This window comes from Martes martes (assembly GCF_963455335.1).
Source record: "Martes martes genome assembly, chromosome: 4".
NCBI lineage: Eukaryota > Metazoa > Chordata > Mammalia > Carnivora > Mustelidae > Martes > Martes martes.
The window spans coordinates 155,901,328-155,924,867 of record NC_137891.1 but is presented as its reverse complement, the minus strand read 5'-3'; the positions used below and the strand labels follow the sequence as shown (position 1 = coordinate 155,924,867).

Sequence of the window (23,540 nt, the reverse complement as noted above, 5' to 3'; positions counted from 1 at the left end):
AGAAAAAAACAGATTTGATGAACTGGCTCTAAAATTTATATGGAAGTACATAGGGCCCAGAATAGCCAAGCACTCTCACACAATAGTAATAGTAAGGGAAGAAACTGTCCTATCACATAAGCTTATCAGAATTAAAACAGAGCTATAGTGGGGTGCCTGGGTGGTTCAGATGGTTGAGAGTCTCCTTCAGCTCAGGTCATGATCTCCAGGTCCTGGGATGGAGCCTCATGTCAGACTCCCAGCTCAGCAGGGAGTCTACTTCTCTCTCTCCCTTTGCCTCTCCCTCTTTCTGTCTGTCTCGCTCTCAAATGAATAAAAAACAAGCAAACAAAACAGAGCTATAGTAATTAAGATAGCAATACACAGAGAGACCAAAACAGAAAAGAAATTCTAGAAACAGATACCCACATATATGATTACTTGATATACGATGAAGTTTGCTCTGCACAGCAATAGGCAAATAAAAGCTTTTTATGCTGAGATAATTGGTTACATATACAAGGAAAAGATGAAACTGGTTCCCTACTCCCATTATCTCAATTCCAGGCAGATTACAGACATACATTTAGTTCTAAACTAAAATTTTAGAAAACAATAAAAGTATATATCATCATGACTTTGTAGTAGGGAAGGATTTCTTTAAAAAGATACAAGAGGGGCACCTGGGTGGCTCAGTGGGTTAAAGTCTCTACCTTCGGCTCAGGTCATGATCCCAGGGTCCTGGGATCGAGCCCCGCATCAGGCTCTCTGCTCGGCAGGGAGCCTGCTTCCCTTCCTCTCTCTCTGCCTACTTGTGATCTCTGTCTGTCAAATAAATAAATAAAATCTTTAAAAAAAAAAAAAAGATACAAGAAACACTAACCATAAGGGAAAATAAATAATAGAGTTAGCCCCATTAAAATGAAAAATATGTTTATCAAAATATATGATAAAGGAAAAAAAGACACTTCTTAAAAAAAAAAAAAAAAGAAAGAAAAGTGGGCACCTGGGTGGCTCAGTCCTTAAGACTCTGCCTTAAATTCAGGTCATGATCCCCGGGTCCTGGGATCAAGCCCCGGATTGGGCTCCCTGCTCAGCGGAGGGAAGCCTACTTCTCCCTCTCCCACTCCCCCTGCTTGTGTTCCCTTTCTCACTGTCTCTCTCTCCATCAAATAAATAAATAAAATCTTTTAAAAAATACCATAAAGAGAGTGAAAGATGAAGCAGCAGAGTTGCAAAAAGTATTTGCGGCACATATAATTTTATGAGGGCCTAGAATCCTGAACATATAAAACTACGGTGCAGAAAAGAATCAGCACAGCAGGCCTGAGAATTCCTAACCTTAGAAAGGCCTGCTTGCAAAATTGACCCTTGGCTGGAGTCTGGGAACAGAGCTCGTAAACAATTCCCTACACTGATATAAAAATTTCTCTAAATAATAAGAGTGGATTTTGGCAGTGATAAAAATGTTCTGGAATTAAACAGTGGTAATAGTTGTACAATTTTGTAAATATGCTAAAAATCACTGAACCATATACTTCAAATGGTGAATTTTATGGTATGTAAATTATATCTTAATTTTTAAAAATACTATTTAGAATATTAACCCAGATATGTATGTATGTAGAAGGAAATAAACCAAGTATTGTGATTATCTCTGGGTGATATGATCGGAGTATGGGTGATAATTACTTTTTTATATGCTTCAATTTCAGCAAAATTTTCTACCACAAACCTGAATTACTTTGATAATAAAAATCGTCTTAACATTATACATTATAAAATATATTAGGATAGCAATGTTGAGAGTATTAATAATAGTAGGCCAAGTTGGGGCACCTGGCTGACTCAGTTGATAGAGCATGTGGCCCTGCATCTCAGTCATGAATTTAAGCCATACATTGAATGTGGAGCCTACTTAGAATAATAAATAAATAAATAAATAAATAAAAGTTAGTGAAGTCATAGTATTTTTGAAGGGTGCTCCTAAGTATTTCTGTGGCATCAGGAAAGGGGACACATATATATGAAAGTGTCACACAGGACACTGTGACCCTATGTTAAACAGGAGCGTTCATGCATTGAAACTATCCATAACTGCCAAAATGTATATAGAAAGAGCTATTAGTGCTCTAGTCAAAGATTACATAGAATTATGGTCTTTATGCTGACAGAAAGTTTTTGCTTAAACTCTCATTTCTTTGTTGGGACTTTTATTAGATTCAACATGGCATTTACCGATTTAATAAAGAGGTAGAGGGAGAGGGACAGGTAGACTCTGCACTGAGCAGAGACCAATGTGGGACTCAACCTCATGACCATGAGATCATGACCTAAGCCAAAATCAAGAGTTGGCTGCTTGGGGCGCCTGGGTGGCTCAGTGGGTTAAAGCCTCTGCCTTCGGCTCGGGTCATGATCCCAGAGTCCTGGAATCGAGCCCCACATCGGGCTCTCTGCTCTGTGGAGAGCCTGCTTCCCCCTCTCTCTCTCTGTCTGCCTCTCTGCCTACTTGTGATCTCTGTCTGTCAAATAAATAAATAAAATCTTAAAAAAAAAAAAAAGACTCTCTCCCTCTGCCCCTTCCCTTCTCTCTCTTAGAAAAAAAAAAAAGAAAAAAGAAAAAAGAGTTGGCTGCTTAACCATCTGAGCCACTCACCTGCCTCTTAATGAACTATTTTTAGCAACAATTATGTTCTCTCCAAAAGAGAAATAAAAACCAAATATTCTCCATCTCTCTCTCTCATTTTAAACTGATAGTATCATAGTAAAAAAATAATAATAACATTTTCAAGAGGTATCTGGGTGGCTCAGCCGGTTAAGGGACTAAATTTGGCTTCAGCTCAGGTTGGTGATCTCAGGGTAGTGAGATCATGCCCTACCCTGGGCTCAGCACTGAGTCTGCCTAAGATTCTCCCTATCCTTCTGCTCCCCCCTGCCCCACCTGCTAGTGCTCTCTCTCTCAAATAATAAATAAATATTAAAAAAATATTTTTGATATATAACTTCTTGTGTTTTAGACTAACCCATAGAATAAGGCATAAAGATTAGTTGTAAGCGTTAGAGATGACCTATCTAGGCTTGTTGCTACAAACACAAATTATCCAGAAGTAAATATTGATATAAAAGTGTTACCACTAGGGTGCCTGGGTGGCTCAGCGGGTTAAGCCTCTGCCTTTGGCCCAGGTCATAGTCTCAGGGTCCTGGGATCGAGCCCCACATCAGGCTCTGTGCTCAGCAGGGAGCCTTCTTCCCCCTCTCTCTCTGCCTGCCTCTCTGTCTACTTGTGATCTCTCTCTCTTTGTCAAATAAATAAATAAAATCTTAAAAAAAAAAAGTGGGGGCGCCTGGGTGGCTCAGTGGGTTAAAGCCTCTGCCTTCGGCTCAGGTCATGATCCCAGGGTCCTGGGATGGAGCCCCACATCAGGCTCTCTGCTGCACGGGGAGCCTGCTTCCTCCTCTCTCTCTCTGCCTACTTGTGATCTCTGTCTGTCAAGTAAATAAATCAAATCTTTAAAAAAAAAAAGTGTTAGCATTTATTTCTCTTTAGATCCTCCTCTGATATTTAGTTCCCTCCAACATCCAAAACTCCTTTTAATTTTATTAATCATTTTATAATTCGTAATAATAGTTTCAGAAAACACAGTGATTTCAATCAAGAAATATATCCCAAAGTCTAGCTGACTTAGTTTTTATAGATCTTACTGTCCAGGTAACTACGTTAATTAAAAATTATTTGTAATACAACTTCTAGTATGTGAAATTAAATTTCAAAATTAAAATAATTTTTATCACAAACATTGACCTAAATTTTGGTGCCATTTTATAAACAACTTTTCATCGAAACCAAACCTAAATATTCTACCTTGGGATAAATCATAGTATCCCCCGGTCTGAAACATTCAATATCTTCTGTTTCCTTTTTCTTCTTTTCATTAATTTATTCATTAAATATATATTGAGGACAACCATATATATGCATACCCCATAGTACCTAGAAATATATATAAGTCATATAAGAATGCAGCCAACTTACAGCTAGCGACTGAGGGAAAAAAGACATTTCATTATTACCTCCAATAGCGTAAACCATCCCTCCCAGAACTGCTACTCCTAGCCCGCATCGAGCCTGATGAAGTGAAGACACAGTGGTCCAGTACTGGCTAAAGGTGTCAAAACGCTCTACACAGCTGAGGGCTCTGCTATCACTCCAACGACCCCCCTGCAACCGAGTATATCCGCCTAAATGAAGGAAAGGAGATACACAGCGAATCACTTACTGCTAAATATGTAAATGAAAGTAATGAGAAAAATCTAGCCCTCTACATCTAGACATTTAATCCATAATTATTTCATAGCAAAGAAAAAGTACTTTAGAGCCTGCCATGTATACAAATATTCTTATATGCTCCAAGTCCTGAGAGATGACAGCTTAAATGCAATGAAGTCAACCAGCATTCTACCACCTGGTTTTGGTCATAAAATGTTAGATAAAACATAAAAGGAGCTGGTTAACTGTCTAGTTAGGAAGTCTCATTATGACTTCTATTAGTATATTTTTCAATTAAAAATAGTGAGTTGAACAGCACATACCATGCATAGTAGCATGCACTAAAAAATTACATATTTATATATTATAGCATACATAAACTTATACATCTAATTATATACAGATGATAAATTATATCATGAATATATGAATATTTGCATATAAATTTGGATAATCTGTCTATATATACTTCACATATTAATAAGACTTACTGCTTTTTAAAATAAAAAAGGATGTTTTATTATGTTCACCTGATACTTCTGTGGATTATCCTATCCACTCACACTTTAGCGACCACTGGTTCCTATTACCCCTAATCATCTAAGGCACCATGAATAGTTAAAAATGTTGAGATTTTCCCTATTTTTCACTAGAATTCACATTTTTAACTTTTAAAGCAGTATTTTGTAAGTCAGTTATTTGACAATAATTGGACAATCTAAGAACCCAACAATTTGGATCACAGAATAATAGATGTAAAATAAATAGCTATTTATTCTTAGGTGCATCCACTAATAAAACACAATTAATTTGTAGCCTATATGTGAAATTAAATATGCCTATTTGACACACTTGCATATTCTGATATGTAAAATAATAACAAAATATTAAAGGTTTTAATCCTAAAAATAAAGATTATTTGCATCACCTTTTAAAAGATTCTCACCTACTGCATACAGGTACTTTCTTGCTTTCTTCCGAGGCCGAACCTTGGATGTCTGCAGAAAACTACAAAACTTGTTTTCTTTGGGAGATTTGCACACCTCACAGTACTCTTTCAAAAGTGTTTGCAATGCAACGCGAAGATTAAAATCAGATACTCCTAAAGCAAGTTTGACAAGATATTGTTTTAATCAACTTTTAAATAAATATTAAAAAGACATGTTCCCATAAAGATAGAATATATTTATCAAAAAATATAAAAATTCATCATCAAGCAATGGTGATTGTTTCCCACAATACCAAATATTATTTTTCTCGTTGTTACTAAAGAATACACTTTCCTTAAATCAAAGATTGTTTTTAACAATATGCTTCAAAATACCTAATTTAAAAACACATGTGTGAGGATTTCTAAACAAAGATGGCAAGGTAAAACAGGATCATGATTATCCAACAAAACGGAAAAATAAAATAGCCCCATATTCTATACTTATGGCTTAATAACAGAGAGATACAAAATTATGTCACATAATTTAAAACATGATAGTCAAATCAAGAAACAAAAGATTCCAGTGGGATGAGGTCCATCTCCCAAAGAGACTTTGAGCATGATTGGGTAGACTCTTCCTGCTCAAGGATGCTTAGCTGAGGTGAAGTGGGGATGAAAGTCAACCTATGTCCCACTTGCCAATCCATAAGACCTGGCCCCTTGAGAGGGACTATTTTCTAATTGACACAAAGGCACCATACATGCTAGCAAGGGACTGTCTCCAAGCTTTGTTCCTATATCCCAGAAGCAATATTGAGGAAAAAAGGTCAATTAACCAAATCTTGAGAAAACTGAGAAGTCAAAGGAAAAACCACTACAGGAAATCCTTTACAGGACCATTGGTAAAGACAGAATCACCATGGCTTGCCATCTAACAGGGCACAGTTAGATGTCCACACTAATGAGACATATCCTTAGATGGGTTAAGTAAGCCCTGACACAAAATCAGTAATAGGATCTTAGGGAGAGCTCAGAGCCCAGGTCCCTAAGCAAATATCTAAGCCTTAGCAGATCTCTGTTCTTCCACCACCTTCATACCTCAGGCTAGAAAGAAGTGGCAAGAACACAACACAGTCCTCAAATTTTAGCTGGAAGTTACACTAAGGTAGAAAGGGTGTCAAGGAGAATTAGCTCTTCCATTAACAGAGTAAACTAGTTTGAAGAGAGTAGCCCATGTTATACATGAGCAATATACCAATAAGTAACAATAGCACTATTAAAATATACCCCAGGAAAAAGAGAACTAATTCATTCTCGAATAAAACATTAGCCACAAACACAGACTTCCCATATATGCTTCACAGCATGTGAAGAATTACTTAAAAATTTAGAATTACTTAATTACTTATTTAGAATTAATTATTTAGAATTACTTAAAAATACAGATCTGGGGTGCCTGGCTGGCTCAGGTGGTAGAGCATGTGACTCTCAATCTCGGGGTTATGAGTTTAAGCCCCACACTGGACGTTGAGCCTATTTAAAATAAAAATTGAAAAAAATAGAGAGATCCTATTAAAAAAAAACAACAACCCTCAAAGGGGGGGTTCCTGGGTGGTTCAGTGGCTTGAAGCCTCTGCCTTTGACTCAGGTCATGATCCCAGGGTCCTAGGATGGAGTCCCACACCGGGCTCTCTGCTCAGTGGGGAGCCTGCTTCCTCCTCTCTCTCTCTCTCTGCCTGCCTCTCTGCCTACTTGTGATCTGTCTGTCAAATAAATAAAATCTTAAAAAAAACCCCAAAACCAAAAAAACTCAAAGACAGAATGAGATGCTTTGCTAAGGAAACAAAGTGAGAACTTGAAATGATAGTATTACAGACTTAATAAATTGGAAACAAGAAACACAATAGACATGATGAAAAATCAAACCATCAATTTAAAGACTTGAGAAAACAGCTCTGAATACAGAGCAAAGGAAAATATTTTAACATTAGAGGATGATAAATATGAGAGACAAAGAAGTTCCAATAAAATGATGAAGACCGGAGCTCCTGGGTGGCTCAGTCAGTAAAGCATCTGACTCTTGATTTCAGTTCAGGTCATGATATCAGGGTCTTGGGATCAAGTCCCGTGTTGGGCTCCAAGCTCAGCAGGGAGTCTGCTTGAGATCCTCTCTCCTCTTTCTCTGCCCGTGCCCCTCCCACCGCCCCGCTACTTGAGTGCATGCATGTGTGTGTACTCTCTCTCAGTAAATAAATATTTTTTTTTAAAGATTTTATTTATTTGAGAGGGAGAGAAAGAGAACGCAAATGAAAGCACAACAGCAGGGGGAGGGAGAAGCAGGTTCCCCGCTGAGCTAAGCAGGGAGCCAGACGAGGGGCTCAATCCCAGGACCCTGGGATCATGACCTGAGACGAAGGCAGACACTTAACCAACTGAGCCACCCAGGCATCCCTAAATAAATAAAGCTTAAGAAAAAAAGAATATTATGCCCAGGGCACCTAGGTGGCTCAGTCAATTAAGCAATTTACTCTGGATTTCAACTTAGGTCATGATCTCAGGCTCATGAAATCCAGCCCCGCATCAGGGGTATGAGATTCATCTCTTCTTTCTTGGGTCTTCTCTTTATATGCGCAGCTATCTAGCACCTAGCTGGCCAAAGTGAGGGTTGATGGTTTCACCAAGCTGCTGTATCTCTCCGGTAGAAGAGTCAGAGAGATTCCAATTGTTATGATTTAAAGCTGAAACTATGACACTTCTGCTGAAATAGCACCTATAGGTAATGCCCACATTCGTGTTTCTTAATGCCAATGGAAGGGTGGAGGTGGAAGGGCTGGAGATGGAGTGTTAAGGAGTATCAGGTTAAGCTGCAGAATGGGAGAAATCTGGGTTCAAGTTCAGGCCTTACCATTTACTAAATATGTGATAGGGTCAAACTACATAATCTCTCGGACTTCAGTTTCTTTATCTGTAAAATGGAAATGACCAATAGTGAAACCTACTTTCTATACTGTAAGAAATAGGTGGCAAGTGGGTGGCTCAGTCATTTAAGCCTTGAACTCCTGATTTCAGCTTAGGTCATGATTCCGTGGGTTGTGAGACTGAGCATTGTGTTGGGCTCCTCGCCCAGCAAGGATTCTGTTTGTGATCCTCTTTCTCCCTCTGCCCCTCCCCCTGCTAGTAGGCTCATGCACATGCTTGTGTTTTCTCTCTCTCTCAAATAAATAAAAATCTTAAGGAAAAAAAAAAAAAAAGATGCGGTGCCTGGGTGGCTCAATTGTTAAGCATCTGCCTTCAGCTCAGGTCATGATCCCAGGGTCCTGGGATGAAGCCCCACATTGGGCTCCCTGCTCAGCAGGAAGCCTGCTTCTCCCTCTCCCTCTCCCCCTGCTTGTGTTCCCTTTCTTGCTCTGTCTCTCTCTCTGTCAAATAAATAAATAAATAAACTTAAAAAAAATATTATGCCCATCCATGGGGTGTCTGGCTGGCTCATTTGATAGAGCATACAACTCTTGATCTCAGGTTTGTTAAGTTTGAGACTCACGTTGGGTGTAGAGATTACTTTTTTTTCCCCCAAGATTTTACTATTTTTTATTTGACAGAGAGAGCACAAGCATGGTGAGTATCAGAGGTAGAGGGAGAAGCAGGCTCCCCAGTGAGCAGGGAACCCAATGCAGGGCTGGAGCCCACAGCAGAGCTCAATTCCAGGACCCTGGGATCATGACCTGAGCTAAAGGCAGATGCTTAACTAACAGAGCCAGCCAAATTTTTAAAATCTTAAAAAAAAAAAATTATTAGGCCCATCCAAATTGCTGTTAACTTAAAAAAGCAACAGGCAGAAATTCTCAATATGAAAAAATTCAGGAAATACAGTAATTATGAACTTTTCTTGGAAAAAGTACTTAATGATGAAATCCAGCCAACCAAAAGACAAGTCAAAAAAGAAAATTTGGGAATAAAAAGACTGAAAAACTGGTAGACAGCATCAAATTCATTTAAATACAGAACAAAAGCACAGAGCTAGGGAAATCATGATTGAAAAAAAAATCTATATAAAGGTATAAACCTTGGAGCACCTGGGTGGCTCAGTCATTAATCATCTGCCTTCAGCTCAGGTCATGATCCCAGGGTCCTGGAATTGAGCCCTGCATTGGGCTCCAGCCCTGCATTGGGTTCCCTGCTCACTGGGGAGCCTGCTTCTCCCTCTCCTACTCCCCCTGCTTGTGTTCCCTCTCTTGCTGTTTCTCTTCTCTGTCAAATAAATAAAATCTTTAAAAATAAGTAAATAAAGGTATAAACCTTGAATGATGGCATAGGAAGAAAAATAACAATGCTAATTACCTTATTTTTCTTAATGAGTCTATACTGTTTAAAATTTAATTTAAAAAAAATTATTTATTTGACAGGGAGAGAGACACAAGCAGGGGAAGCGGGAGAGGGAGAAGCAGGCCTCCTGCTGAGTAGAGAGCCTGAAGGGGGGCTTGATCCTAGGATCCTGGGATCATGACCTGGGCCAAAGGCAGAAACTTAATGACTGAGCCACCCAGGCACCCCTATACTGTTAAAAATTTAAACACAAAACACTATATGTTTAAATATACTGGAAATAAAATTAAAAATAATAAATAAATAAAAATAAAATTGAAACACAAATGAAACTTTTATTTTATCTTTTAATGATTTTCATCTTTTGTCCTGAACTCGATAAGAACTTTTTAAAATGAGTGTTTCTTGAGATAAACATTCATCAGAAATTAGTTACTAGTTCAGTTTCTTCTTTAATTTTTAATGAGATTTAAGCACACTTTTTGTATTATAAATCGTATATACAGAATGATTCTTACATTTTTTTCTGTTTATCCATCCAACCATACATCCACCCATCATCTATCCTCCTAAATAGAGATACCTAGAATGATGTTTAATAATGTTAATTATAACTGGTTATTTCTGGGTAGTGGACTTTGGAGGAATTTGTTGTTTTATTACACTTTATTACCTAAACATTTATAAGAGGATATACAATTTTTAGAAAGTAGTCATTCTCTAAAATGGCAAGAAAGAGATGTTATCATATAGTTAGTACTATTGAATTGCCTCAATTATTCCAGTGATAAATACGAAAAACATATACCATGGGGAAAATCTACATATTTCACATAACATTTAACCATTTCTTTTTTTTTTTTTTTTAAAGATTTTATCTATTTATTTGACACAGAGAAAGAGAGATCACAAGTACACAGAGAAGCAGGCAGAGGGGGAGGGGGAAGCAGGCTCCTTGCTGAGCAGAGAGCCTGATGCGGGGCTTGATCCCAGGACCCTGAGACCATGACCTAAGCCGAAGGCAGAGGCTTAACCCACTGAGACACCCAGGTGCCCTCTTTTTCTTTTTTTTTTTTTTAAAGATTTAATTTATTTGACAGAGAGCGAGAGAGCACAAGCAGGGGGAGCAGCAGACAGAGGGAGAGGGAGAAGCAGGCTTTCCGCCAAGCAGGGAGCCCAATGCAGGGCTCGATCCCAGGATCCTGGGACTGTGACCTGGGCCAAAGGCAGAAACTTAACGACTGAGCCACCCAGGATCCCCATTTTAACCATTTCTATTAAGTCTTTTGCTCTCTGAATTTTGTGGTAGAGTCTCATTATTTTTCTACATAAATCGCCAGCTTTTTCTCTAATCAAAAAGAAAAAGTTTCAAAGTTGAAATATTTTAAAATCTTTAAAAAAAATTCCTCCATTTCCATCTCTCTGACTCCTTGCAGTTTTACTCCAAGAAATACCTTTAGCTGACAACTATTGGGCATGCTTAATAAAGCAGTACAAGATTTGAATATTGTAAGACTAAAAAGCTATAGGAAAAGAAGCCCCAATTCTAGGTAACTTTCCCTTGCTCCTAGCAAAGGAACTTTCCTATAACACTGTATCTACAGAACTTGGGAAAAGACAACTCAACCATGAAAGCTTTTGTCTCACCCCTAAATTCTCATATGATTCAAGCAAAAATGTATTTGGATAATTTCTCTCTTCTTGTTTTAGCATTTACATATAGTCAATCTTGGGGCGCCTGTGTGGCCCAGTGGGTTAAGCCTCTGCCTCTGGCTTAGGTCATGATCTCAGGGTCCTGGGATTGAGCCCCTCATCAGGCTTTCTGCTCAGCAGGGAGGCTGCTTCCCTTCTCTCTCTGCCTACTTGTGATGTCTCTCTATCAAATTAATAAATAAAATCTTTAAAAAAAAAAAAAAGCCTCTGCCTTTGGGTCTGGTTCTGAGTTCAAATTCCTGGGATTGAGCTGGCATCAGGCTCTCTGTTCAGTGGGGAGCCTGCTTCCCCCACCTCCACCCCCTGCCTCTCTGCCTACTTGTGATCTCTGTCTGTCAAATAAAAAAATAAAAATCCAAAAATAAATGAATAAATAAATAAATAAAATCAGTCTTCATTATTTGTGGATTCCTTATTTATGAATACATCTACTCATTAAAATGCATTTGTAACCCAAATTAACACTCATGGTGTTTTCCTAGTCATTCATAGACATGCTGCAGAGTAGAAAAAAATTTGAATCACCTGACATGCATGTTTCTAGGTAGGAACTGAACAAGATGACACTCTGCCTCGTATTTCAGCTCTCATATTATTTATTTTTTTTAAAGATTTTTATTTATTTACTTATTTATTTGACAGATGGAGATCACAAGTAGGCTGAGAGGCAGGCAGAGAGAGAGGGGTAGCAGGCTCCCCACCGAGCAGAGAGCCCGATTCGGGGCTCGATCCCAGGACCCCGGGATCACGACCCGAGCCGAAGGCAGAGGCTTTAACCCACTGAGCCACCCAGGTGCCCCTCAGCTCTCAGATTATAAATAAGTGTCCTTTTTACAGTCTCTTTAGTGCTGTGGTTTTCACATTTTTGGGCTTTTTCTTGGTGATATTGTTGAAAATGACCCCACCCATACTGTTGAAGTACTATCTAGTGTTCCTGATTGCAAGAAGCCTGTGATGTGCTTTATGGAGTAAATGCATGTATTAGGTTTCATTCAGGCATGGGTTATAGTGCCATTGGCTAGGAGTTCAATGTTATGAGTATATATATTAAATTAAGTATATATATATATTAAGTATATATATATTAAATAAGGTGTTTTTGATAGAAACACACATAAAACAATGTTATGTATTGATCAGGTGGCCAAAATACTGTGATCTACATAAGTATTTCCCTTAGGAACAATGTCTCAGTATTTGCCAATGCAGTGTTTGTGGCAACTTTATAGAACATAACTACTGGGAACAATAAAAATTGACTGAGTAATGTATATGCATTAATAAAAAGACATCACTCAGAAAAGAAAAAAAAGACATCACTCAGGAAAAAAAAAAGACATCACTCAGAAAAACCCATCAAATTCTATTATATACTGTTAAGAGTAGAAAAAAATGAAAAATCCATATTAAATATAATTCTTTCACAGAATTATACCTTTAATGCTAATAGTGTATTTAATTGATATGAAGATCATTTGTAACTTTCTAAAGTTTCAGTGCATGACAAGAGCAAGAGCTTCAAATCTTGAAACCAGGTCTAAGGTAGTTTGTAAAAATACATTTAAATCTATGGTGCCTGGCTGGCTCATTCAGTAGGGCATATGACTCTTGATCTTGGGGTTGTGGGTTCAAGCCCCACAATGGGTATCGAGAGTGCTTAAAAATAAAATCTTAATCAATTAATTAATAATAATTAATATATTATATTTATATATGTATATATAATTTTTCTAGTAGAAAAATTAACACTATTTATACTATAATGAAAAGTATTTTCAGAGTTTAGTACCTAAAGACGATTCAAAGGCTACTTAGAAGCTCTGATATTGAGGCACCTGGGTGGCTCAGTGGGTTAAAGCCTCTGCCTTCGGCTCAGGTCATGATCTCAGGGTCCTGGGATGGAGCCCCACATTGGGCTCTCTGCTCGGCGGGGAGCCTGCTTCCCCCTCTCTCTCTGCCTGCCTCTCTGCCTACTTGTAATCTCTGTCAAATAAATAAATAAAATCTTTGGGGAAAAAAAAAGAAGCTATGATATTATATCAGTATAAAATTAAGTTTATAATGAGAAGATGTACAGAATTTATTGAGTTTGGGTTTTGTTTTTAGCATATGAATTTTCCTCATGTGTCAGGTTTTGCTATAATTTTTAGAGGAATAAGAAGAAATCTTACACTGAAATAATCAGTACTACCCAAAACAGCAGTGGTATTTTAGGTCTGTCAATAATTTTTTTTTTTTTTTAATTTTTTTATTTATTTGTTAGAGAGAGAGCGAGCAAGCACAGGCAGACAGAGTGGTAGGCAGAGGCAGAGGGAGAAGCAGGCTCCCCGCGGAGCAAGGAGCCTGATGTGGGACTCGATCCCAGGACGCTGGGATCATGACCTGAGCCGAAGGCAGCTGCTTAACCAACTGAGCCACCCAGGCGTCCCGGTCTGTCAATAATTTTATCCATAATTCTAATCTCCCTTAGTATTTAAACTCAAGAAAGGTATGTCAGAATTTGATTAAAATAATGGGTAGAAATACTGAAATACAACTATCTGCAAAACACAAAAGTTGTATCTTACATATAGTAATAATTCAATAAATGTCCATTATTGAACTGAAAAATGAAAACATTATCACATTTCAAACAGAGAGAAAGCCACTGGATATTCACGCATTGGATATGCAAAAAAAATTTACCTTCTATGTACTTTAAAAGCCTCTGAGGAGGTAATAGAGGGAATCGAATTGGTTCTAGCACTTCCACCACATGTTTTCTTCTTTTTCCCAGGTCCTTCAGAATCCATTGCATAGCAGCTAAGAAGACCTGATATTCATCCTCAATACTGAGCTCTTCGCTTCGCAAAATTTTGATCAGCTGATCTTTTGTAAGTGCTAGGAACTCCTCCCCACTGTGAACCTCCAAGAAATGGACATGAATGTAGTTTTCTGTGAATTCCAAAAGATCATGGCAGGCAATTTGCTCAGAGAACTGAAAGATTCCAATGCAGTTCAAAGGATCAATTTGTCCTTTTAGAAATTCACAGCACAGATTAACAACTTCAGTCAACTGTAGCATGTCTGCTGCAACAATCAGCTCCTGGACATTATTCACACCTATGTTCACTATACCTAGGGAAGTAGGGAGACAAAATAACCAACAAAGTAAAAACAAACATTTGACTTATATTAAAAAAGCATTATATTTAATTCCACTGATAGCTTAATATTTGGTGAGTAGATAGATCCTAAGTAAAAAGGCAACAACAGATTTGTAGAAAGAGCACAAAACTTAAATGATGATACCTAACATTTATGGAACACTTATAATGGACAGAAACATTAACTGCTTTATACGTTCATTTAACTGTCACTACAACCCCATATAATACATGTTATTATTTTTCCTTTTTCTAACAATTAAACAGAAATAGAAAGTTTATTTACTTTATTATACATTAAAAAAATGTTTTTTAGGGGCACCTGGGTGGCTCAGTGGGTTAAAGCCTCTGCCCAGGTCATAATCCTGGGGTCCTGGCATCGAGCCCTGCGTATGGCTCTCTGCTCAGCAGGGAGCCTGCTTCTTCCTCTCTCTCTGCCTGCCTCTCTGCCTACTTGTAATTTCTGTCTGTCAAATAAATAAATAAAATCTTTTTAAAAAATGTTTTTTAAGTAGGCTCCACACCCAACATGGAGCCCAATGTGGGTCTTGAACTCAAGACCCTGAGATCAAGACACAAGCTGAAATCAAGAGACAGATGCTTAACCAACTGAGCCACCCAGGTGCCCTCAAGAATCAGAAAGTTTAAATAACTTGTCTCAAAATCACATAGTCAAGTGATTGAGAGTAGAGACTGACATCAAAGTCTATGCTTTTAACATAAGGCCATATGCATCTAACATTTACTGAGGCACTGGGGTGAATAAGATAGGGTCCCCATCTTCAATTTGATAAAGCACCATACAAACATTATTCTTTAATGCTAGGTATAACCAAGAACCATGACATATGAGACGTTATTAAATACTTTTTTTTTTAAAGATTTTATTTATTTATTTGACAGAGATCACAAGTAGGCAGAGAGGCAGGCAGAGAAAGAGAGAGAGAGAGAGAGAGAGGAAGGAAGCAGGCTCCCTGCTGAGCAGAGAGCCCGACATGGGGCTCGATCCCAGGACCCTGGGACCATGACTAGAGCCGAAGGCAGAGGCTTTAACCCACCGAGCCACCCAGGTGCCCCTTAAATACTTAACATTTAAGTTAACTACATACACCACTTTCTTTCTAGATGTCTTTACTTTTGTATTAACATATATGACTTTGGGAGAACACTAAATAGTTAATTATATTTAGAATGGAAGAAAAACCCTGTAATTCTCCTACATGATAAGGATAAACTCTCCACTCAATCTTATATGTCCCTTAATTCCTTTTAGGAGATTCACCCCGCTAAATCATTTGGCTGAAGTCTGTATTCCCAACAAGATTTATAAAGTCTGTTGGGGGAAGGCTTTCCCTTTTGTATTCTCAATGCCTACTGCCCACTAGGTACTCAAAAATTTGTTTCAAATAGGGACGCCTGAGTGGCTCAGTGGTTTAAAGCCTCTGCTTTTGGCTCAGGTCATGATCCCAGGGTCCTGGGATCGAGCCCCACATCGGGCTCTCTGCTAAGCAGGGAGCCTGCTTCCCCTTCTCTCTCTCTCTGCCTACTTGTGATCTCTGTAAAACAAATAAATTAAAAATCTTTTTTAAAAAATTGTTTTAAATAAATGAATGCCCAGGGACACATGGGTGGCTCGGTCATTGGGCGCCATTGCCTTCAGCCCAGTTCATGATCCCAGGGTCCTGGGATTGAGTCTGCATCAGGCTCCCTGCTCAGCGGGAAGCCTGCTTCTCCCTTTCCCACTCCCCCTGCTTGTATTCCCTCTCTAGCTGTCTCTCCCTGTCAAATAAATAAATAAAATCATTCATAAATAAATAAATGCCCAAAGAAATTACAGTGAGAGGAAGAATATGGCTTATTGAATGCAAACAGGGATTCCTGAAAGAAAGAAATGGAATCCACCATGGGAGTAAATGGTAGTGGTTGCAGAGAGAACTGAGATAAGACTTAGCTGAATAAAATGAGAATTCAAAACAAATCTGGACAAGATCATGGGTTGTAATCTATGAAGCCTGAATGCCTGCTACCGGATAAAGCCAAGAGTTACTGGAGAGCAATAAAAAGAATGCCCTATAACTATACAAGGCTTTATAGATTACAAAAAACACTTTTACATTTATGAAAATGTATCTCATTAAACCTTCACATAAATTATGAAATGTTATCCCCACTTTACAACTAAGGAAAATGAGGCTCTCACAAGCTCATTTCAGATTTGTAAGTACCTAAATTGCACTACCTATATAGCTCTGAGAAAGCAGAGCCACTGCCTGCTTGTTTACTGCCACATGTTTAGTGCTTAGCTCACAGAAAGTATTCATATGGGATACTTGCTGGCTTAGTCAGTACAGCATGTGACTCTTGATCTGGGGGTTCTGAGTTCAATCCCCATATGGGGCATAGAGCTTTTTTTTTTTTTTAAAGTATTCATACGGGCACCTGGGTCACTGCCTTCAGGTTAGGTCATGATCTCAGGGTCCTGGGATCGAGCCTCGCATTAGGCTCCCTGCCAGCAGGGAGTCTGCTTCTCCCTGTCCCTCTGTCCTGCTTGTGCTCTCTCTCTCAAATACATAAATAAAATCTGGGACGCCTGGGTGGCTCAGTTGGTTGGGCAGCTGCCTTCGGCTCAGGTCGTGGTCCCGGCGTCCTGGAATCGAGTCCCGCATCAGGACCCTTGCTCGGCGGGGAGCCTGCTTCGCCCTCTGCCTCTGCCTGCCACTCTGCCTGTGCTCTCTCTCTCTCTCTCTCTCTAATAAATAAAATCTTTTAAAAAATTATTTAAAAAATACATAAATAAAATCTTTAAGAAAAAAAAAAAAAGAACCTTGATTTTGTTGTGGGTGCTAATTGTGTCCTGATGAAAATTACGTACCTTAGCCTCATTTACAGATAGGGTTGAAATTTTTACTGTTTGGCCAATGGGATATAGACAGCAGTTACTGGGTACAGCTACCAGAAAAGCTTAAAAAAAGCACAGACTCAGCTAGCAGGACCTTTTGCCTTTTTTCCCTTCCTCCTTCCACTGGCTGGAATTCAGCAATCATGAGATTAGAACCTACAAGCTATAGATGGTAGAGCAAAATGTTGGGAGAATAATTAGGATATTAAGGACATCATGAAGCCACCATACCATCCTTGGAATGCCTACTACGAATTCACTTCTGTGGAAAAATAAACTAGCTTGTTAAGCCACTTGATATCCTTTACCAGTAGCTAAATTCTGTTCTTAATTGTTATACCAATTTTAACCTTAAATGTCAATATTCAAGAACGTTATTTCTCTCAGATATGCTCAAAAGCTTTTATTTCTCTGGGTTTTACTACTTTTTATTTATTTGATGGAAGTGCTAATCACCAATATGGTGACAGTACCGGGAACATCTTTCACTAAGTAGTTCTTGTTGCTACCCTTAGACAAGAGACAGAATAAACACCTTGTAGCATTTCTTCTGTGTTTATGTCGCTCAACACTAATTCCACTGGATTAATCTGTGTTAATTTACACTTTGCAAATAAGAGAAGCAGAACATTTATGAAACTGTGTTCAGCTCACACAAGTCAGTTAGAAAAGGTTAAAAAAATATCCTTCGATGCTAATTTGTACATTAGCCAATAGACATGGCTGCACGACTTTCAGTAAATAAAACATAGTCATCTTTATAATCTCCAAATTAAGAGTTACTTTCTGATATTTTCCAAAATGTAATAAGAAACAACACAAAGAAATCTCCTTTTGTCATTTTCCAGGTTTAAATACCATGCACTAAATAAATAATACTTTATGGGGTCACCTAATAATCTCCCACCAAGTAGTCCTTTAAGGAGAGCATGATGACCAAACAGTCTTTGTTTTCAAACATTTTTTCTGATTATATTACCTTCACCACAGGAAAAAACTTCAAGGCAGAAAAGTATAAAAATGAAAATCACACATTTTCCCACAGACATACACTGCACTAACACTTTAGTGTCTTTCTTTCAAATCTTATTTCCATGTATATTTATTACATATCATATAAAACTTACACTTCACACTATTTTGTGTGCACTTTCTAACATTATCAAAACTTTTAAAAAACATTTTAAAAATAAAAGTTTTAATTAAAATACATACATGTTGATTATAAATATTTTGAGGGGAAAAAAAAGAGGGAAAAATAAATATTTTCCATATTCCAAGGATGCCTGGGTGGCTCAGTTGTTAAGCATCTGCCTTTGGCTCAGGTCATGATCCCAGGGTCCTGGGATCCAGCCCCTCATCGGGCTCCCTGATCAGTGGGAAGCCTGCTTCTCCCTCTCCCACTCCCTCTGCTTGTATTCTCTCTCTCACTGTCTCTCCCTCTGTCAAATAAATAAATAAAATCTTAAAAAAGAAACAAACAAACAGATCTTCCATATTCTGTCATCCAGAGATAAACACTTATCAACATTCTGGTCTTTTTCCTGTGCAACAAGACAGATGATTTTTTTTTTCTTTACAAAATTAGAGCGGTACTTACATTAAATTTTTTTTCATTTGAAATATTGTAAACACTCTTCCATAGTATATATTTAAATAATTTGAGAGATCTAAAAAAAATTCCATGATATATACATATGCCATAATTTATTTAATCATATAATCTGAGGGATAATTAGATTGTATTCAATTATGTAGTTATAAATAATGTTACAGAAAACATCCTGGTACATAAATATTTGCCTGTATCACTAAGTAATTCCTTATAAATAATTCCTTCCTAGAAAAGGAATACTGGGTCAAAAGATATGAAACTTTCAAACACTCATAATAACATATTGTCAAATTACTTTCCATAGAAGTTGTATCAATTTATATTCCCATTGCAATGCATGAGGGATTATATCATTCTTCACTCAAAACTATAGGCTCATGTAACATACCTGTATAAATGAAATCTAGAAGTATTTGAAAGATTCCAGCTTCAATTCCTAGAATCTGTACAACATCTTTTGAGGACTCTTTCATTCCTCCAGTGAATAAAGCTGCAAAGTAAGGACTACTGGCAGCCAAAACCAGCCGATGAACTTTAAAAGTCTCCTTCCCAACTTGCAGCTGCACATCACAGAAATGCTCTCCATTCCTCATTTTACTGATCTGGGCCAAGATGAGTTGAGCATGTTTATCAGATGAAAATGGACTATTACCAGCCTTGGGACAGTCCTCAGTAGCCATGTTGACAGATTAATTAAAAGGACAGTTGCCCATAATCTGATCCTACCCTGAAAAACAAAATAGGAGACCAGAAAACATATTTTTGTCTTTAACATGTCTTCTATTCACACACATATTAAACATTCCCTATCCTTTAGCTTAAAATCTACTTAGGGACATAAAATACACACAAAACAAATATGGACTAAAACTGTGTGATACTATTTCTTTTTTTTTTTTTTAATATTTTATTTATTTATTTATTTGTCAGAGAGAGAGAGAGAAGGAGAGAGAGAACAAGCAGGTAGAGGCGGAGAGAGAAGCAGGCTCCCTTGAGCCAGGAGCCCGATGTGGGACTCGATCCCAGGACCCTAGGATCATGACCTGAGCCCAAGGCAGCAGCTTAACCAACTGAGCCACCCAGGCGTCCCGTGTGATACTATTTCTAATAGGGTTTCAGGGAAGGGAATAAGCAATGGGGCCTAAAATAAATGGAGAATGATTCATGGTAGAAATGGGACCTGACTGGATGTTGCAAGATAAAGATTAACATATGAGCAGAGGGCATAAGCCCTTCTCGGTGAAATAAAGAAAGTAAGAAAAGGCACAGGGGCACCTCGGTGGCTCAGTTGGTTAAGAAAAGGCACAAAGGCAGAAGTTTTTGTACACTGTAGTTAAGAAAGCACATACTCTAACCAAAATGAATTTTCAAAAACCGACTGTGATCGGGCCAACTGTCTGCTTACAAACCTTCACTTGGCACACTTCTCTTAGTACACAAAGCCCTTCAAATCTCACCTCTGTCTACCTGTCCAGTCCTATCTCCCATACTCTTCTTTGAACTTAATACTCCAACAAAACCTAACAATTTGCAGTTCTCTAAAAGTGTCTCTTTCAAGGCATCCTTCCCCACCTTTTCCTTTTGGGTCTTTGTTATAATTCAAGACTCTGTTCAAACATAATTTCCTGCAGAACCTTCCCTGTTCCTCTCTCCTCTGGATTTGGTGGTCATCCTAAACTCACCTATTTTTTTTTTAAACTTACCTATTTTTTGGCTACATCACACTATACCTTGTCAGACACTACCAATCTATTTTCTACAGACACATATATTCCCTGAAATCTTCCTGAGAGTCTCTTAAGGGCAGGGACTATCTTTCATAGTAGTAGCACCGGTACCTAACATATATTAAGTTTTCAAATATTTGTGAAATGAACAAGTACAATGAGAAATAACAATAGCTTAGGTTGTTTTTGTCTAACTATGATAGCTTTTCCACACATTCTGCCAATTGCAATCCTCACAATAATTAAGAGGTGGGAAGAAAAGATATTGTTATTTGAAATGACAGAGAAGGAAACTGAAGCTCAAAGTTTCCCAAAGACACAGTGTTAGTATAATGACAGTCTCAGTATTGGAATCCAAGTCTTATTACTCTAAATCTTGGGCTATTCCCACCATATCACATGCATAGGAATTATTAGGACAGGTTATAGAGAAAAGGCTTTGAAACCCAAGGACAGAAATTAGCCATTATAGACTCAAGAGTAACAAGACAACAGTCATGTTTCAGAACTGTTATATGAACCTTCCAGGGAATGAACTGAGAGGTAGCAAAGTCCTTGAAAACAGCCTTATACAGCCTCAACAATGAAAATGGAACGGATGAATCCAACTTACTTTTTAAATAAAGAAACCATGAGATCCAGTAATATAATGTTTTGGGGGATGAAGCACAAGGGAAATCCAAGATGACTACGGTTTTGTCACCTAGGCATCAAAGGGAACTAGTAATAAGACTGACAGAAAGGTGTGGGCTGATGTTAGAAAAAAGTGGTTAATTTTATAGCATTCAGTCAAACTCATCAAAGTAAAACTGATCATCATGATTATCTAGGAATTGAGAAATCTGATTGAGAAGTTCCAAGACAGCTGCTAAAACTTCACATTAGCATTTACATAATGTCAACATACTACATTTAAACTGGCATATAAAAGCAAACAGGGCATTGTCTCTATACTGAAATTTGACCCGTGAATATTATCAAACATTACATGGCTGTTAGGCTTTTTTTCTGTTTCAGATTTCTTCCTGTCAGCAGATTTTGGACCCCAGCGGCTTGATTACAAGGTACCTCCTCTGCCCCCAACTTCAAGGCATCAAGCACAGCCACTGAGCTAAAATGCTGCCTCCTGCTGAGTTCAATCAATATCCATCCACTCCGGTAGCGGACAGCAAAAATTCTAACGTGTTACCGTGCTTCTTAGTAGTTGCTGACACTATCCCACTACCAGTGAAGAACTTCATTCCAAAAGGCGGCACATGTGTGTTTCCAAAAGGAAAGAGCATAACTCCGGGGACACTGCATATGGATGTGAGGGGCGTGCCTCAAGAGACCCAAACTTGAAAGGGAGAGATTATCAGGAAATGGTGGAGATGCCCAGAAGAATTAAAGAGGACCTATGTTTAGTGGCCTTGACTTTACTCTTCAGAGCATCGGGAAGCTGCTTCAGCAAAGGGTGGCAGAAAAAACAAGCGTCAAGAAACCGAGGTTCTTTGTGCCTGAGTCGGGGACCTGGAGAGTTACCCCTAAGCTGCTGCGACACTACAAGCCGATAAACATTCGGCGCTACCTAAATGGCGGAGAAGGCATCTCCCACTTGTCCGGGGATAGCTAACAGGCTGGAGACTCAGCCTTCGGATTCCCTGGTGGGGGCGGGGAAAGGAGAGGCAGGAGCCGACCGGACCAGACCGCGCGAAAGGTGAGGGCGAAAACACTTGACTATCGGAGGCACGCCTGAGCGGCCAGAGCAAGCGGTTCCAGAGGCTCCTCTCCTCTCCTCAGGGGTCCCAAGAGCCGTAAGATCGAAGAGGTCATTCCCAACCCCGTCACAGTCGCACCCGGACGCAGGCCCTTCTTACCCGCCGCTTCCCCTTCCCGCCGGCGCCCGCTAAGGCCCTGCGCGCGCAGTCGCTACCAGCGCCGGCGCCGAGAGGGCGGGGGGAGCCCGGCTGGGCGGACGAGGCGGAGGAGACTGGGTACTGCGGCCGAAGGAGGGCTGGAGGTGAGGCCGGGCCTGCCGAGAAGTGCCTCTAGCGTGGCGCCGTCCCTAGTCTGGTTGCGCGTGCGCAGTGTTCTTCCGCTGGCGGGTAGCGGCGACACCCCGAGCCGGAGGGCTGTGACCCGCGTTTGCTGTTGGATTCACCGCAGGCGAACTGCACAGCTACGAGTCCAAGCTCTTGCCTGTTGTGGCTGGCCTGCTCGACCGTTCCCCCTCAACCTACGTTCTCTCCATTCTTGTGGCGTCCCAGATAGCCAGCGAACTTTAGTGTTTGTTTGTTTTAAGATTTTATTTATTTGACACAGAGAGAGAGATCACAAGCAGGCAGAGAGGCAGGGAGAGAGAGAGAGAGGGAAACAGGCTCCATGCTGAGCAGACACCCCCCCCCCCCGCCACGGAGGGGCTCTATTCCAGGACCCCGAGACCAGGACCGGAGCGGAAGGCAGAGGCCTAACCGATTGAGCCACCCAGATGTCCCCGAACCTTAGTGTTGAGGAAAGACAGAGATGAACCCCAGGCGCTGCGCTTCTATTTTTTTTTTTTTAACTTGAGATGTTACTTGACGTGTAACTTTAGCTTCATGTGTACAACATGATTCGATATTTCTATCTTCTCTTATTTAAAAAAATCTTATTTATTTATCAGAGAGAGAGAGTGCACGCACACAAGCAGGCAGAGTGGCAGGCAGAGGTGAAGAGAGAAGCGGACTCCCCGCTGAGCAAGTAGCCGGATGCTGGACTCACGACCTGAGCTGAAAGCTGGGGCTTAACCGACTGAGCCACCTAGGCGTCCCGATCTCTTTATTCTTTACCATTCACTCAGATCATTTTCTAGGTTTGCCTAAGTCTGGCATTTGGATGGATGCCTACTTTGAGGGAAGGGAGAACTCCAAACATCTAGTTCTTTTCACTGTTAAACCTCGTAATATGTCACGTTCATGATTT

At 39.3% G+C, this 23,540-nt stretch overlaps 1 protein-coding gene across 3 annotated transcripts in view; it reads right to left on the bottom strand.

Moving 5' to 3' along the window:
* The window catches only part of IPP (intracisternal A particle-promoted polypeptide), a 44,218-nt gene extending 21,557 nt beyond the window's left edge, over nt 1-22,661 (bottom strand). For all 3 annotated transcript variants that reach the window (XM_080800138.1, XM_080800137.1, XM_080800139.1), the window contains exons 1-5: nt 22,457-22,661; nt 19,262-19,600; nt 13,899-14,330; nt 5,193-5,348; nt 4,051-4,218 (exon numbers count right to left, since the gene is read on the bottom strand). In XM_080800138.1, the coding sequence (XP_080656264.1) occupies nt 4,051-4,218; nt 5,193-5,348; nt 13,899-14,330; nt 19,262-19,553 (1,048 nt within the window). In that variant the 5' untranslated portion in view covers nt 19,554-19,600; nt 22,457-22,661. The remainder of the gene's footprint in view (nt 1-4,050; nt 4,219-5,192; nt 5,349-13,898; nt 14,331-19,261; nt 19,601-22,456) is intronic.
* Between the last annotated feature and the right edge of the window lie 879 nt (nt 22,662-23,540).